This window comes from Trichoplusia ni, chromosome 4, assembly GCF_003590095.1.
Source record: "Trichoplusia ni isolate ovarian cell line Hi5 chromosome 4, tn1, whole genome shotgun sequence".
In the NCBI taxonomy this organism is placed as follows: Eukaryota; Metazoa; Arthropoda; class Insecta; order Lepidoptera; family Noctuidae; genus Trichoplusia; species Trichoplusia ni.
The window spans coordinates 10,219,835-10,238,871 of record NC_039481.1 but is presented as its reverse complement, the minus strand read 5'-3'; the positions used below and the strand labels follow the sequence as shown (position 1 = coordinate 10,238,871).

The 19,037-nt window shown below is 34.5% G+C and overlaps 1 protein-coding gene and 1 long non-coding RNA gene across 2 annotated transcripts in view; one reads left to right on the top strand and one right to left on the bottom strand.

The window, feature by feature from the left end:
• Positions 1-19,037, top strand: part of LOC113492984 (neuroligin-4, Y-linked-like) — a 92,137-nt gene that overhangs the window by 61,628 nt on the left and 11,472 nt on the right. The window contains exons 4-5 of the mRNA XM_026870740.1: positions 15,347-15,499; positions 18,588-18,788. Of these exons, the coding sequence (XP_026726541.1) occupies positions 15,347-15,499; positions 18,588-18,788 (354 nt within the window). The remainder of the gene's footprint in view (positions 1-15,346; positions 15,500-18,587; positions 18,789-19,037) is intronic.
• Positions 313-2,128, bottom strand: LOC113492985. The gene is made up of 3 exons (XR_003400539.1): positions 2,048-2,128; positions 1,568-1,833; positions 313-1,122 (listed from the first exon to the last, which is right to left on the bottom strand). It is a non-coding gene; the product is annotated as an uncharacterized LOC113492985 (long non-coding RNA).

The window sequence follows — 19,037 nt, the reverse complement described above, 5'->3', positions numbered from 1 at the left end:
TTGAATGTGAACATTTTTTTGTGAATTGGTTTAAATCCTCATGGACTTCTTCGCCTTGAGGAAAGCGAAAGGGTATGCCGTACTTTTCACGGCTACAATCACCGGGATGCTTCTCTGTTCTCTATAGCCGAGGGCGAAATACTTTCGCTGGCCACCGCGAACCCCAAAGGGTGAACTCATTCAAATTACGGGATACAATTTACGAGTAGTTCCCGTGAATTCTCGTTCTCGTTCATGTGACGAGTAGAAGTAGGCTTTCTCTATTTCTTTTAAGAGGCTCGTGGAAGCACTGCGTGAAAGCCCATGCCTATGTCTTGTTCAGCAGACTTCCCCAAGTCTGCTGTCCGACGCTAATGCTAGCTGGACGAGGGCAAATCTTGCCATGGTTCTGCCTCTTGATGATAGGGTATATACAAGAGGGATATTTGGAAGCATGATTAAACATCTCTTTGAAGTCTGTTTAAAATCATAAGGTATTTACCGTCGCAGAGAGTTTTGTCAGTGGCTTTCTACATGCCCGTCCTGTAAGTTTAATATGTTGTACCAAGTTTACAGACTAACCCAGAATTAGTATAAACTTAAACAAAATTGTAATGCCTAACTTAAAGGCTAAATCGTAAGTTAACAAAACTTTAATAGCGAGAACAGAATCTAACCCACTAATTACAAAATCTTATTAGTATCAGTCTTATAAATTTAAATCAAGCCCTTAGGATATAATTAACCATTTAAATTACCAACTGCTTATAATTAACTTGCCCTCAATCTATCTTTGATCAAAAGCTTTGTCAGTCTGCCTGTCTCAAGGTCACCATTTTCTCCAGTATGTATTAATACACCTTTGCGTCTATTTATATCACTTATTTTCCCAATTTGATCCCAGTTTTAGGCATCGTGTTATAACATCGGATGCTCGGCCCCTTTGGGCTAGGTACGGAAATATTTTTGGAGGAAATCGTAGAAAATATCCATTGATGCTATCCCGACGTATTTGTTCTCGATCGTTCAAGGCAAACGAGAACCTTGTAAGGAAGTCCTTTGATAGGAAAAATAATATTTTCTCTGTTGGTTGCATTTCCAGCTCTTGCTAAAGGGAATGGCTTAAACATTGTAGGAAGAGGTCTGCAAATATAAAACTAATATTAGTATTCTTTTATTAGTCCTTGTCAGTGTGTCAGAAGCATTCGATCTTCAATCTTATTACCTCTATTGTAGTGGTTATTATTGAAATGAAGTGAGGTCTAGTCGCTTACTGCTTCAGATTCAGATTGATTTTATAATATTTAAAAAAAAAATGGTTTTATATATCTAATATATAATTATATTATGATGGTGACGAGTATACGATCTCATTCTCGATATAAAGGCGAGAGACAGAGATATTTTAGGCTAAATATAATCTAACCTCCAAATTATTCTTCAATATTATTGTCCTATTACCTACACTCGAAAACATCAATTTGATCCTTCATCTCAATAACACGTTTGATGCCAATAATTCAAAACGAATTAATAGGGAGTGAGGAAAAATAAGAAGATATCCCTTCAAAGAAATTACATTACTTACAATAATAGAAATTGGTGGAGTAACAAGAAATTATATCCGACCCAATTCATGTGATACAATATTATCTTGAGTAACCTTCATTCTCAGTCTTCCTCGATCCTTGGTCCATAGACTAATTACCTTTGCTTATTATTCAACTTGCATTCGTGTGAATGCTTTGTCACCCTCATATGTCGGTACAGTTGTGGCCAAAAACAAGATATTCAGTACCCAACTCACGTATGTCCCTGTTTTGACCCAATTTTCCCTTTATTGCTTACGTAATCCTGTTGACAAAAGCCTTTTTCTTAACGTCTGGGATAATTTAGGATGGATTTGATTGAGGTCTTGATGTGAAATAGTATTAGGGAAGTTAGTATCACGAAATTACTACAAATATGATGAGAGATATCGTTTACTTAAGGTATAAGGTATTATTATTTGTATTTTTGAGAGAAAGATAGGATGATATAAAATACAGCTGTGACATTGAAAACTTACTTTCAAATAAATAATTAAAAATTATTCGTATTATATGATCAATGTATATGATGTTTTTAGTCCAGACAGTGAAGGATCCCTTAAGGTATTTTTATTTATGCCACAGATGGATCAAAGGTTTAATTGTATCATAAGTCACGAAATCTTTACTACCACAACCAAGACCTGAATCCCAATACAATATCCAACGAAACTAATCACAAGTATAGTACGGTCATAAATCAGTTTCCGCGCACTGCACCTATACAACGGTTCATTGCACCCAAATGTAAGCCGACTCGATCTTACGCGTAGTTGCCTCGATACGCCAAACCTCCATATTGTTCATAGGAAAACGTATTTCAGCATTTCAGAGGTCGCGTCGGTATGATGATAATCGGGAATTTCTCGCTATAATCCGTAATGGTTTTTATATATTCGCCTTTTTATGTGTACTTATCTGGGATTTGATGTTTTGTACGGTTCAGATATTTTTATTACATTGGATTATGTGATGTGATGACAAACTAAATCATGTGCCTTTCCAAATAGAAAAAAAGCCGAAATATTAATTTTAATATCTCATTGTCAACCAACTTGATTGATAGATCTAAACGAGATTAAAAAGATATTAATCATTTGGTAACTTTATTTTTTGAAACACAACTTTAGATACCATTAGTTTGATCTCAAATTCAATTACTGCCAAACTTAATCAGATTAACGAAATCTAGAATGGACAATTTAAAGTTAAAGATACAATCAATCTTAAATAATAGCGACGGTTACAATTCAACTTCACAATAGCAGCGATCAGGGTTTACGAAACAATAGAAGTCGATATGTAAATACCTAATAAAAGCATTTGGTTAAATTTGAATACAAATTCTTATACAATCGCATTCAATAATTGTTTGATTTCACGAAATCCTGTCGGAATGCCAAACGAAAATGCAATAACATTGACTTACGGCTAAAAAGAATAATATTTGACTCCATTTTTCCATACAATTTATTCGGAAAGTGCATTCGCGGTATGCTGGAGGACACCGCGATAATATTGCTTCGAATTACTTCGTAATATGAGTCAGGTTTCATATTGAATTAAAGAGACACAGTCGGGAAAACTTTGTGATGTTCGAACAGTTTTGACATTTTCAATTTCAGTTTAATTTAAATTTTATGTTCGAGACTTGAAAACTTTTCATGTATCTACAAAATGAAATACTTCAAATATACCAATTTTAAATTGAACAACGGATTGTTTAACTACATCGCTGTCTATATCACGTTATCTTTTGAATACAAACTCATTGTAAGTTTTAACTTTACCTAGCATACAGAAATATCTTACCATAAAAGCGAAATGAAAGCAAACTGTGCCCGAACATTTTAATCACTGTTTTCAACGTTTTGTCTCCTCGTTCATCGGGATAGTTATGTTACGATAGTCTTTTGTTCGCCTGCAACAATAGTCACATGAGAGGCGCAAGATTGTGAGCGAAGAGTTTGTAAAGAAATTATTAACGTTAGGCTGGATTGCTCTTGAGATATAGATCGAATAAAGGAGACAAATTATTTGAGTGCTCTTTGGAATGTAATAAGCGTTTGTTGGATCTAAGATGGGTTCTTCAATCGTTTTATACGTATCAAGGACCTTTGTACTTATAAAAACTATGGATTTTTATAGAAATGTGACAACTTTGTACGTACGTGTGTGTAAAAGGTGCACGAAATGCATGTCGTGAACCCATTACACGTCAACCATGTCTGATTCGGAGTAGAAATTAATGTTTGTGGATTGTGGTTATAAAAATGTATAATATAATGGTTTGTAAAGTCTCTAAAAATAATGAAAATGTTTATTTTCGTTAGAAATGTTTGCAATGTTTTCTTGTTGTTTAACTACATGTACGTTTACTTTGCGATATTAAAAATACTTTAAATCAATACTTATTTATATAACATCTGTAAAAAAATAACTTTTTAGCTATCACGATTCATGATATAAAAACTAGTCGCGAACGGATGGACGGACGGACAGACGGGTGAACCGACGAATGGACAGAAAAACGGACAGACGTAGGTTCGCGGAGCCTCAGTAATAGAGTTCTGTTTTTAACTTTTTGGTACTAGACCCTGAAAATATTCGTATTTCTCATATCGATAGGCATTTTATCAATAACAAAGAGCATGAACACGTACAAAAGCTAACCAGTTTTATGATTCGTGTAAACATTATTGAAGTTCGAATTAATATAATAACATATTATGATATTACCACGTGCGGTCAAGTGTATTCATTACACTGTAACCCAACCAAATCGTTGATTGTAGCGCTGTGTGAGTGAGGTCGACTTTCAATTAAACACTTGTAGCTGAATATCGAATTAGTTATGAAAAACAAAAATGATAGAAAAAATGGTTGCCTGTAAAGTCGGTTTTACGGGCGAAGATTTTACGTGACAACGTCTTTTTCTCGGTAGAATATTTATTGATATGAATATAATTAAATTGCACAATAGGAACAAGGAATTTAATGAAAATAAGAATTGCACAAATTTTAACTATAGAAATATATTTTGTTTACTAAAACATTGTACATGTAAGCGCCGATTCAATGCGCCTAATTCTCTAGTGCTGCGCGCGCGGCAGACCGATCATAGTTGAATGGGAGAGAGGCGCAAGGCATTCGGCGGGCCTCTCTCTCGTTCGGTGACTCATCGTAACGTTACCGGGCGTTACACTTTTTCATGAGTGACTCCCAGCCGCAACCTAATTTAAGACGTTGTCACGTCAAAATTAAAAAGTATTTCAACATCGGAAGAAGAAAAGCAAGTAGAACCAGTCAAGTTGGAGTCTGATTGAAATACTGAGGTTCCCGTACAAATAGCACGAAGTAAAATAGATTGACGACCTCCGTGGTCGAGTGGCGTACGCACCGGTTTCAAGGTGTCGCTAGCTCTGAGCTCCCGGGTTCGATCCCCGGTCGAGTCAATGTAAAAATTCACATTTCTATATTGTCTCGGGCCTGGGTGCTTGTGGTACCTTCGTTGTATCTGAATTCCATAACCCAAGTGCTTTAGCAACTTACTTTAGGTTCAGAACAATGTATGTGATGTTGTCCGCATTATTTATTTTATTTGCAAAAATTGGTCACCCAACAAATTTATGGTCGCAACAGCAGTTTCTTAATCTCGATCGTTTTTGTATTTGTTGTTAGTACGTTAACAAAAAAACATCATGTGTGAAAATTCATATTCTAGCTGTCAAGGTCCCCGTCAGAGATATAGCCTTTCGAAAGGTCTTAGAAATAATTTTCAGTTTTTGCCCGGAACAAGAAGCCCTAAATAAATACATAAATAAGCAATGCCCTAAACGTTAGTGCCTCTTCAAAAATGTTGACGCCCGAAGTATAAGCTATAAAGTCGATAACCATAAAAAGGGTTACAATTTTCACTAGTTTATTACTTGGCTCATAAACTTTGGCTCTGATAATCATTTTACTGGATATTTGTCGCGATATATTAGGATGTGCTGTTTACCCATAGCAAGGAACGTCTACAGTTTACGATACCAGTCGACCGTTTCCTACGCTTAATATTTACAACTAGAACGGTGATAGAAAATCCTAAATAATTTTATTGTTTACTCTTTTGACATAAAACTATGAATGTTTAATTAGTTGTGTTGTTATAGTGCATTTGTTAAATAAAAAACGTGGAAAAAAAATACAATATACTGCATCTAAACAATTTTAAATTCAAACTTCATATCTACTGATAAAATTCCATTCCAATTGTCTTAGTATCAACACTTGTAATTACCATAATCTTTCGACAGGCATGGTTAATACCCGCCAAGTCGGGCAAAAAAAAACAGCACGTCCTTTTCTCGAAACCAATCAAGCCATACATTAAAATTTACAACTCACGAAAACTTTACTTTATTCAGTTTCTGCTAGTACTTCTACAGGCTTGTACGGTTGTTTCAATAATTACTACACCGCCTTTGCGAAAGTTGATTAAATTTGGGTTGATTATACCTTGTTCTATCAACAAAGGGGAGAGCTGCCAATACAATAATGTCAAGATAATCCTCGCCTGATATGCCTTGGATGAATTGAGTTTATCATTTTGTTTGACCTTTTGCCTCTCTGTGTTGGATTGCAATTTGGAAACGAAGATAAATGTGTGAATTGAAACTGGAAAGGAAATGCAGGTTTTTTGCAACACCTTTTTTCTTTCCAAAAAAAACAATGCCAATTTTCCTATACTGACACTAAAATTGATTTTAATTTTGTTGGTCAGATTTTCGTTATTTTCTACCCGCGTATGTAATACAAAAATAAGCCACGTCCTTATTGGGCTGACGACTTTGAGGGTTCCGTAAAATGAAAAAGAAAAGGTCACCCATCTTCAAATCTTGCTGAATCAATTAATAGCGTTAAAAAATAAGCCTATCATAGTTGTTGGTATACAATCCAGAAATAGTATACCCAGTACCCAGTTAGGTAACACTGTGGTAACCTAACTCTATAATTGACTAACTGCTTTCAGTCAAATAACAGTTACAGAAATGAGCACACACCCCACTAATTATCTCTTTGATGTCCCTAATCATACACTAACTCGAACAAACACTGCAGCATGCATGCAAACATGTGTTTTCCTCGACATTTGCAACCTACACGAGGTTTGAGATACAGTCTATCAACCAAACCTCGTAAATATGGAGTCAGGTTTGCAATCAGGACGTAAAGAGAATTATTTAAAGTGTGAATATATGTAGGGAGGTATAAATTGATGAATATGTTATTGTGTTTTGAACAACATGTTTCCTTCTAGGAATTACATTTAACCTTCAGTTGTATAGAACAAAGAATGACCATGACGGTGAACCAAGGATATATACAGAAAAATTTATAGTTTTGACGTAAAAAAAATAAGTTATAATAGTGTTCTTATTTAGATTTTCAACCATATTTCAGAGTTGTCAAACAAACCGTTATAATCTGACGTTGTTTTGAACACGCCTTTGAAATATTCTAAGGTTAAGGTTTCCTAACGAACGATCACACCACCAAGCTAAACATACAACGCAAATACTAGTATCACACTGTTACACACACCATAATTTGATTCAGAAATTAAAAAAATACTTATCTAATGCAATCTGCCACAAAACCTCACCATTACCTACAACATTACCTCCAAATTTGACTACCTATCCCGTATTGTACAAAGTCTTAAACATCAAAGATAATAAAAGACAATGTTCAACTACATCAACTTTTAGTTTTCATAAAATAAAAGATAATACACCTTTTGTGAAGCGTCGAAACAGGCATCTTTTATACGGAGTTAAGAACTTATCTCATGCGCTTCACGAACATAAAGTTTGGGTCGCTCTAAACTATATTCCATTATAAAACTTCAATGTACTTGAACAGGAGTACTTAACTGTGTTTTATTTCTATGATCCTGAAGGAAGAAATTTCAAGGGATTCGTTGCTTTGAATCAGAAATAAGACAAACTGTATCAAATGATTCAATCATAAGATAACAGTAATGATTGGGGATTTGATACGAATTAGGTACTTTTTAATCCTGTTTGAATTTGTTGGTCTAGTGTTTAGTGGCACTGTCTTCTATATTAGAGGCGTGGGTTTGATTCCCACCCAGGGTAAATGTTCGTGCGATGAGCCCGATCATTTGTTCTGTGAATTTTTATAACTTATCTATATTCTAATTGTATTGAGGGAAATTTAAGTAAGTACGATGTGAGTACTATGAGTACTGGTTGATGAACAAAGCTTGTATCTTTAAGTAAAAGTTGTCGAATATTAAAGATCCATGAATCTCTCATAGAAAGACTGTTAAAGTTTCGAAAGCGAGACGGTAGACTAGACCGTGTGAAGCAGCGTTTCATTAATTGATTTATTATTAAATAGTATTATACTTACTTTGGTATTCAATAGATAAACGTATACTTATTTGTTAATTAACCACAAAAAAAACAATTTAACTAAATCTCACATGGAAATTAACAGATCTATAATATCTTCAGCGACAAAGGACCATCAAAAGATATTTTTTAACCCTGCACTATAAAAAAGAATAAATACACTTCATATAATTTTGGAACTACATCACAAAACTATTTAACCCATTTCCCATTCCTTCGATACACAAAAAAAACTATTATTAAACCATAGCGTGCATTAGGAGAACAGCGAAGTCATTAATGAAGAAATTAATTCTACCAACAAATGCAGTATACAATAAATAAAACATCCCAGTGACAGGATCTCGGTTCAGTCAGTTACTTACGCTCTCGTTACAGATATCCTCTTAATTAATACGACGTTCTTAGACCATGTAGTTAATTAGCACACAATTTATCTTCGTGCCTTTCTCGCTTGTTTTTGTTTCTGATTTCCAACTCGCTGTTATGTTCGTATCACTTACTTTGATAAGATTAAATTGGTTTTACATTGTAGTGAAATTGATTTTGTTATTTGCGTATTTAGTTTAATGTTTGATTTTAGTCTGAGGTTGGGCGCGTGGGGGAACTTTTATGCCAGAGCAAACGCGGATACGGATGCTATGTATTGTTTTAAACTATCAGTTTACTTAATTTTGTTTAACATTTCAATATTTCAGCGACAAAATCGTTAAAATACCTGAGAAGACTATAGACTAGACTATAGACTAGATTGGTTGAAATTGAAGTGTCGCCGTCCACTATAAAATCAGACGTATAATGCCTCCCTCAAGTCGCACTACAATTTCTATTCATGTGCCTTCTGCATCCAGATCCAAGCCAGCCATCTTTCTTAGGTTATCGGTCTATCATGAAGGAAATTCCAGTTAACCCCAAATTTCATCGAAATTGGGTTAGACATTTGTTTGAAAATTTAACAATAGCAGATTTGCATGAATCAGGTTCTAATTGGTAACGTTGACGTAATTAAAAGTTCTTCAATTACAATTCAATCCAGCAACAAAATTGCTCCTTACCCCACATGACATTTGATCATCTCTTAAAAGCATGAAACATTTCTATCTCCGAAAAATATCACATGTATCAAAAGAGTTCTGACGTCAGAACGTTGTAGAACAAATATTTATACCATATATTTCTTGGATGGCAGACGTGGACGTACAAGCTAAGACAAGGGAACGTGAAAATACTTTTCATTCGAGTATGTTTTAATAAAAACGTTGGATAAATATTGTATGTCTGTGTTCATTTTTGGGTATATCTTATTGGAATTCATTTTGAGATGGTATAATTACGTGGTCTGGTATAATTTCGAAACCAACCTGTTAATAACAGGGCGAAAATTTTACTTAGGCAAAAAATTTAGGATCGTAATAGAATTTCTACTTTCTCACTTTTATGCTTTAGCTTACTCTATTACGCGTTAGCGATTTGAAATTCCATAATGGAATCCCACACTTCGTTTTCTTCAATAATTACAACATTTTTCTTAAAAAAAGGCATAAGACATTCCTACACATTTTTAAGATTTTGTCTCCATATGAAAACGCCACATGAGTATATTCCAATCAGCGACTAAACCAGTCTAATAACCCCTAAGCTACCTTGACATGTTGTGAAACGACACCATTCAAATTACATCACGAAACATCAACTTCAAAAACATTTAGGTACCCAACATTTCGTCAAATGTCTCGTCTGGAATATTGGCAAATGGAATGCAAATTCTTCCATTAGACATGCTTACATGCCTTGTACTAATGTATGAGAATTTCAAATACATTTCATAATAAAAGAGGTTGAAACGAGGATAATTTTATTCTAAACAGGGACGGTTTTCAGGTCCTTTTAATGTTCAGAATAGCTTGTACCTAAGTGCTGTTTATGAACGCCAATATTTATTGAGAAGACTTCAATAAGCGATGTTTATTCATTATTTTTTTTCAAAGGTTCGCTAAAAGTATAGCTTATTAAACATAGTCATTACAGTTGCTAATAATAGGCTCAACAGCGGAAGGAGAAAATGTGCCAAACATTTTTCAATAGCTTTATAATTAGGATCTTTAAGCAATACATGTAAAAATAATATCAATACAGAAAGATTGTTTTTTTCTTTGATTATGACGAAAATGAAAACATCATATCCACAAACCAGATTATCACAAAACTTAAAGTAAATAAAACATATGTACTTAAGTATCATATCACGTTAATTGCAAAAGAAACTAATTTAACGAAAAGTTATTAGAGGCTTAAAAAAGTAATCATGCTTCACTAAAATTTCTAAACACGGAACTCAGTAACAATTTAACAAGAAATCGATAATTGAAGTAACCACTCAAGAAGTGGATTGGAACAAATTGTAGATTATTTTCCAGAAATAGGTATTGCCTCAGCCGAATTACGGCTAATGAAAGTGCTTTGTGATCGTAAGTGTTAATATATTTTTAGACCAAGATTTATACAGATTCCTTATTACTTTACAAAATGAAATTTTCAGAACTAAGATTTAAGAAATACTTAAGACTTTTCATAGAATTTCATTAATAAAGGAGGAACTAAATTAAATCGCAAAAGAAAAATGTCGCGAAGAGAAAATTAAAAAGTGAAAACAATTTTGAATCAAAATAAACGTTGTTACTTTTAACTGTATAAAAATTACAACTGCAACAAAAACAATCAATTTAAACGAGAACAACAATTCCATAGAAAACAAAGACATACAAAAGTTGATTCCATCCACAGATTCAATCCTCAACGTTTTTCGTTCCGCAAACATTACCATCTCATGCATAAATCAATAAACATCTCTAACCTCTTCCTTATCACCGAGCGATTTGTCGATCGCATTCTCTATCGCCTCCCATTCCCCTACAAACCTTCAATTACGATCCAGCGTTCACAATTTTATTAATACTAAACACGGTAAAATAAATTCTGTACCTTGTAAATCTGTAGTAGGGGCACGAACGTTACACTGAACGTTATCGATGTTATTACGCTAGTGACTTGTGAATTCGATACGAAAATACTAGTTATTCGGGAATCCAACACGAGGGGATATTTCTTCGGAGAAACTCGAATTGATATCGCGTTCCTCAGTATAATATTACTCAGTTGAAAATACATTGGGGTTTGTGATTTGTTGGAAAGTTGGTTGGTTTTGGATTTTGAGTTAAAGAGTTTCGCTTAAGTTTTTAAGAATAATATTTTGCTATCTTACCTGCAGATACCTTCAAAGTTGTTGAAGATGAATCAATGTTATTGCTCCGGGTTCTTTAAATGATGGTGTTTTGGCAAAATTTCTCTTTGTTCCCAAAAATCATGATCCCAAAATCTAAAATGCGAAACCTTCAAGCAACGATACAATTAAAATGACATGAACATCATACATATTGAGAATTTGAATTAAAATATAAATGCCCGTTACAATAAAATTTATTTTAGACTTATTCCAACATTCATAGCCTTTGTATGCCATCCAAGCCATCGTGTTCCATTTAATATTATTTATACCGCTTTCATAACTGCAAAGACCGCCTTGCATCTGAATAATGCAACATCTTCCATTCATATTATGGTAATACGTCTTGAAGGGCGTGAAGGGTTAGATTGTAGTCACATTGTGTTAAGTCACTTGGATTATCATAGGTAAACAAAATAGATTGCGCGCTTGATAATGTTGCATTACTTTTCCACGTTGTTAGGTTTTCGTATAGATCGGTGATTTTCTTGGATTTTGTGCCAAGTTTATAAGGAAACGGACTTTTATTTTGTTTGTGTTTAGTAGTTTAGGTTTATGAAAAGCTTCGACTGGTGTCATAGAATGGATAACTAGATTTGATTTTGGTATTCTTCTTCTTCTTGCCGTGTCATTATTTTTAGGTTTCCGAAGCCAAAGTTCAAAAAAGGCTATCTATCCGTGTGTCACAAAGCTGCAGTGTCTGTTCATGAACTGCCACACATACAGTTGGAATTAACGCAAATTATAATTGTGATAACAAAAAAAATGTTTTGTTACCATTTTTTATTTGTACAGAACCCTCGGCGTCCCATTTCTGACTCAGTTGACCGCTGTTTAAAATACATACCTTCAGCTTCTTAAAGTTACCCTCTACGCACATTATGTATTCAATTCTCGTACAAATTTTACATGAATGTAGATTTAAAATTGAAAATATAACGACATCAAATGTCTTGCTGTACTAAGATTATTACAGCAATAAGATATTATTATATGCCAATAAAAAAGATAATAATATCAGCCTGTTACTGGCCCACACGGCATACTAAAAAAGAACGACCAAGATCACTGCGAGCTGGCGATTTTATTCCATTACGTCCACGTGTCATCGCCGTAATATTCCTTTACTGCTTGTCTTCTAATATCTTAAGAATATAAAAATGTTTTAACACATTTTAGTGTCCTTCCTAGTACTTGACGCAGGTTCTCGTGCAGTTTTTAACGATGAATATATCAAGATGACCTACTTTGCGCGATGCCTAATGGGTAAATATGAAACCCTATTACTCAGGTTGCCTCGTATGTTTATAGCTCTGTCATCAGACGGTCTCATGAACCATACTAGCCATTTAGTTGAAGTTTTGACAGTGAAAGTTTAAGTTTCATAAAAAAATTTGGTTGAGGAACCGTTGGTACGGTCTTCAATTTGATGGATGAGGAAGTGTTGTTCTGTTTATCGTGGGTGTAATTAGCACTTGACTGGTTATTTGTATTGGTAGTCGGACATGCTTTTCTAAAGAAAATCAACATGTCCTGTGATCAAAATTTTAGGTTACAACGTCGGCTGACTTTGCAATATTTTCATAAAGACGAAAACATTTTACCTTTATCCCAAAACGAAAACCTTGAACACCTTCCACAGAAAATTTGAAGCTATTTATCTGGAAAACAATGCGTATATTCATTGTTATTCAATGATAAAAATATAATTCATATCCGTTGGCACATATCCAATGTTCCGACTTTATCTACAGTATACAACGGGCTGTCATGCATAAACTTGATAACATAAACAAAAGTTGCGGAAAGGCGAACGATCCGCTTTCGAGACACTCTTTGAATTTTGAAGCCGATGTAGCATTTTTAATACAAAAGGAAGATTGATTTGTAATCGTTTGGGGGTTTTTGGAGCCGGTAAGAAGTGATGATAAGAAGCTACAACAAAATGTTCTAATGGAACATATGCACATCTTTGTAGGGGTGAGATTATTATTTTACCCATCGAATGGGATTGGAGAAATAGAAGTCAGTTGTTCCATGCAAAATACGATATTTCGCTGAACCTTGCTTAGCTAGAAGTAGATCCCATATCATAGATTGTAAAAGGATCACGCAATGGATATAGGTTAGATACTAATCTTTCATCAAGCCAGTAAGAGTCCATTAGTAGAGCTTTCACCAATCATTTATTTTGCATCGAACATTAAAACCAAAGAAAATTTGAAAAATGTGGATCGGATTTTGAATCCTTTGTTTTTTTTCCCTCAGGACGCATTGGATAAATTTGAGTTAGGTGATCTTTGAAAACTTTTCTCTCGTACAAAAATTGGCAAAAATGTTTAGTTCTATAAATAATTAAAATTGTAAATTATTGTAGTTTGTGGCTAAAAGTAGCGAGCAGTTAACTCGTTACTTTAAAATTTTGGCTTCATCTTTCTGAGTTTATGTACCGTGAAATAGCGAGTTCTTCATGCGTAACCCGAAACGTATAAATATTATTAATTGCGAAGAAAAGTTGTTGTTGTAATACAAGTTTACATTTAACAATGGTATTTTTTATCTCTATAATATTATGTATAAAAAATACAATTATACTAGCCTGTTTAAGTTCCAGTGCTGAGCACAGGCCTGTTCTCGTAAGGGGAGGGTTTGAGCATTGATCACTATTCTAGCGGACTACGGGTTAGACCAGCAATGTTCGGAATTTTGGTTTCCTTAAGATAATATTTTCCATCACTATTTGTCAGTGGTGTCATAGAAAAATAAAAAAGCACATTTAATTATGAATAAGTCACACTGGTACCTTGCCTGCCTTGGGATTGAACCTCAATGTCGTGTTGACAAATCCATATACAGAACGACACGACCGCCGCAACCACTGTATTTACGTTCATTCTATGAACGTAAAGACAGTATATTTTTATAAGCATATACATTAAAGTTCGAATGATTCCTCTTACAAGTTTTTCTAGTTCTCGATGTAGGTTTAAGCCATTTCAGTCACTAAAAAAACGTCAATAAGATTCAAAATCTCATCGCCAGATGTAACCAGGCTCATACCAAGCCATTTTTAAACCAAAACACGTGTAAGATTAATTTAAACAAAACAAAACACATGAAAATGAAAAATCAACTTAATTTTATTCCCGTTTAACATATTCCACGATAAAAGCAGCCTTTAAGTAATATCTTTGAAGGCACGAGGTGTTGATGTTAATATTACGAGTCAGTAAACACCCGCACGGCTTGCTCACGAAGGGAATATATTAATTCTACTTATAACGCAGGAGATTACACAGGTTTTATAAGTACGTAATATGACATGAATGACTAAAGTTAGTAGTTGTAAAAGTGGTTTGATGTGCATAAAAATGATGAGATTATTTTTAATGATCTAGTCAATTTGCTGGCTCATTCTCGAAACTGTTTTGGTAATGTTTGAGTTTTCGCGTTTAGGGTCTGAAATGGCAATTTAAACTCAAACCAAGATCCACTGAGTGTTATCAGACGCATTTGTTGCAAATCGAACGAAGTTGCAAATCGTGTGACTGGACAAATAATACATTCGTGAATCACACAAAAACGTCCTAAGAATAATGGTTGACTGGTAGAGAATGCCTCAGGCATTAAGTCCGCCATTGTACATTTAATGTAATGTATAAAAGTGTAAATAAATAAATAATGAAACTACTGATTGAGTTGTTGTCATATTCACAGCTTCGGCTAAATTCTGGTGTGATTATGACAATACGGAAGCGTCAACATAAATATAGCAACATGGCACTAGTCTTGCGATGGACGCGTGACATAAAAAGGATTATGCTACAATCCTGGTTGAGATTGACAAAATCCGGGTCGGATTAGGGTGGAATGGGAAGCGCCAAGGGAAAAATTGCCGTTTATTATTATAGTAATGAGAAGATTATGGGAACGAACAATGAAGTTTATTATTAAATCCGTCAATGAAAAAAAAACACGAATTCGTATTAGCATTTTGAACTATAATCTAGTATATCTTTCTTACCAAATTTGAATACGTGGATTTAATAAGTTGTTTTCTGTTGTTACAGTTGGACCAACACTGCAAGCGAAGTATCCGGTGGTGATATTCATCCATGGTGAATCGTTCGAGTGGAACTCCGGGAACGTGTACGATGGCTCAGTCTTAGCCAGCTACGGAGGCATGGTGGTTATCACCATCAACTACAGGCTTGGCATTCTGGGTAAGTTTTTAATACAGATATGAGTTTGCGCGATGAATCACGAGGTCGATCTTCGCTTAGAACAAGCATTTTTGTAGTGTAAGGATGCTTGTTCAAAGTCTCCCTCGACACAAGGATTTCAATTTTAGTGTCTTTTATTTCCTTTATGCCAAAAAAACTGTAAACATTTATAATCGGAACAAGTCTGTCGTATGTCTATAGCAATAATTTTAAGTAATTATGACAGTCTTTATCAGCCATAAATTATTTAATTAATTTTAATGCTTGTAGTCCTAACTAATAATGACCTGCACCAATGCAGGTCATTATTTAATTGGTACTCAACCTAAACATCTCAAAAACTAGGTTTAAATTCTAAACGAAGAACCTAGGATTTGGATTCGAGTAGAAACTAACAAGCAAAGAAGGAAATAAAAAAAACAGGCCAAATTCTGTTGATAACTTTTTAATCCTCTATCACTGTTGTTTTTCTACATTGTAAACATACGTATAAACTAAAACACGACAGAGCTTATAAAAATATGAATATCATATTTTATCAAAGCGAAACATTAATGAATGTTTTGAAAACAAAACATGTTTGAAAAACTATTTACTTATATCCGATGCTATCTATAGCGAATACATTTAGAGATTGCGCGAATATAATAATATTCTATTCGAATAAATAAATGAATAACATATCTAGCTAATTAAACTTGTATCAAAGTCACAGCAGACACATTGCTGTGAATTATGTTAAAAATCATAACCTTAATATGGCAAGAATAAAAACTGTTACAGACTCACTGAGGTATTACTACTAAGTACGTACGCTAGTAATGTAGTTCAAAGTATAGTTACCGGCACGAATCTCGGAAGCGGCCGCAGAAATCGGCGGAAGATGAGGATCGCTTTGCGCATGGTAAAATAAAACGCCAATCAGTTGTGCGTACTCGTCGTCTTGAGGTGCATGCAATTGCGAGTGACGGCTATGACGCGATGCGCTGCGGGCCAATCACTGCACGTTCAACTAGAAGCCGACCTCAACATATGATGAGGACCTTTTGTTAAAGCACCCTCAAAAAAAATATTGCTATCAAAGTTCTAATTAATGTTATCATAATCTTATCTCCAACTGAATCTATTACGTCTAACGCTAATGTATCCTCAAAGCTGTTAGCTAGACCTATTTCTATACAACCTAATTATATGATTAACTCGAAACTCTTGCTTTCGTCACGTACCACTCTTCTTGATTAAACATTACTCGGTTACACGATTGGTACAAGTAATTGTGAACTTTATTTCCTGTAACGTAAGGTCTAAACTCGCTTGAGGTTACAGGAATTTTTCTTCGCGAAATTAGGATTTGTGGAGGAGTGTTTATCTTTTATTCGTGTATATTAATTAGTTCTCGCCAGTGAATCACAGGCAGTTGTTCTTCCGTTTCTTTAAGGTTTTCTTGTAAAACAGTAATTAAATTTTATTATTCGTTGTAACACTGCGGTGATGCGCATTTTTAAAATGTTTGTTTTGAACTTAAAATGCCTAGTCAAGCCTAATCAAGTCAGAGCGACTTGAAACTCGCGTTTTTATATCATTAGGCGATGAGGTTATAATCGAACTTTCATTAAAATAAAACCTTTCAAATATAAAAAAAAGTTTTTAAATATAAAAAAAACAGTCAAGTGCGAGTCAGATTTGTGGAACGATAGGGCCCTTACAAAATATGACAATGAAGATATTTTCAAACAACATTCTTCGTCCATCAAATTGACGACAGTGACAGCCCGTATTATTCTTGATTTAGTATGTGTTGTTGTAGCACCAACATGAACTCATCATCTATGAAAATTATTTATTTATTTAATTATCACACTAATCTACCATTATAGGTTACTGAACCTAATGCGGTAGCGAGGACTTAACAAAGGTCTAAGTAGAAGTGAACTAGGGATTCAAAGATTGAATTATTATGCACATAGTTGCAGGTCTAGATTCCAGCAACTGTTTTAATATGTAATTTTCTATTACTTTAAAATTTTATTAAAAATTTAACTATCTATCACGATTCATGAGATACAGCCAGGTAACAGACACAGCTCCACTGTCAGCAAAAGGATTACGTTTTACCCTTTACCTACAGAACCCTAACAACCATTTTACCGTCTCTCCTCCTGGTAAAGCTCAGACATCAGATAACCTTGTCTAATTCAGCCACAGTTAAGATGTTCTTTATAATCTTAACTACCAAACTGATTCTGAAGTCGTCAGCTCACAAAGGGCTTTATAATCTTCTTAATAAAGACGTGAAGGAACAAAAGAATAAAGACATTATTAAAACGGAATAATTTCAAGTTACACCAGCATCTGTACTACAAAACGGCTGCCATTGTGAAAGTGAGAGAGCTGGTCTGCGTCTATCGGCGTCTCGTTTGCTCACGGTGAAAGTTCTGATTGAAGAGATCATTTTAATGGGCAGACCCTAATTGTTAGGCTTCTTCTTGGTGGCTGCTACAAAACTAGATAAAGGTTAACCCGATCAAAGTTGAAATGTTAAATGAAATAAAAACTTCTTTGAAAATTTATTCAATCATTTAGCTATGTTTATAATTATAGTGATAGGATAAGTGATATTTAAATTTCTCTTCGTAATTAGGTATTCGATTAAAAAAACTAGTAAGTCCGTCAGATGGATTAACTTTATCGCGTTAAAATAAAATGATATGATACAGTAAGTTGAGATCTAGTGTGACGTCACTTATCAATCCACGTTCTTCCAAGAAGTAACGTTACTAGTGTCCATTTCCAAACCCTTTAATTTCGTATTTTTGCGTCTTCTGAATTTTAGCGACCAGTCTACCAAACAGACTAATTACATTTTTACTGAACGTATATTTTGGGCTCAAACTATTAATGGCCTGCTCTCTCTTGTCCAACGAAGGACTCTTACAAATTCTTTAAGGAAAAAAAGTCTTACAAATTCTCAATCTCCATCAACTATTTCACTCAGTCTGTCAGATTCCTAAAAGACATTGCAGCTGTGTCTTTTCAGTACTACTGCAAACACACTTCCACCCAAACTTATCTATATTCCTTCCATTAGGTTTCCTGAACGCAAACCCGATACCTCACTTAAAAGCCCGCGTGGCGAACTACGGGTTAATGGATCAGATAGCGGCCCTGCATTGGGTGCAGCAGAACATTGCGCTGTTCGGAGGCGACGCTGGCAATGTCACTATGCTGGGACATGGCTCTGGAGCGGCTTGTATCAATTTCCTCATGATATCACCTACCGTGATGCCTGGTAAGTTTTGAACTTATCCCACAATATTATAAACGCGAAAGTTTGTTCTTGTATCACACAAAAACCATAGTACGGATTTAGACGAAATTTGGTTCACAGATAGTTTATAACCAGTATTAACACATAGGACAGTTTTTATACCGATTTTATTTTCGATTTGTAGCGGGCGAGCCCGCGGGCAACAGCTTGTATTTTATGATATTCCGTTCAAGATGAAGCTTGCTGATACAAGAAAAGTTAAAATGTAAA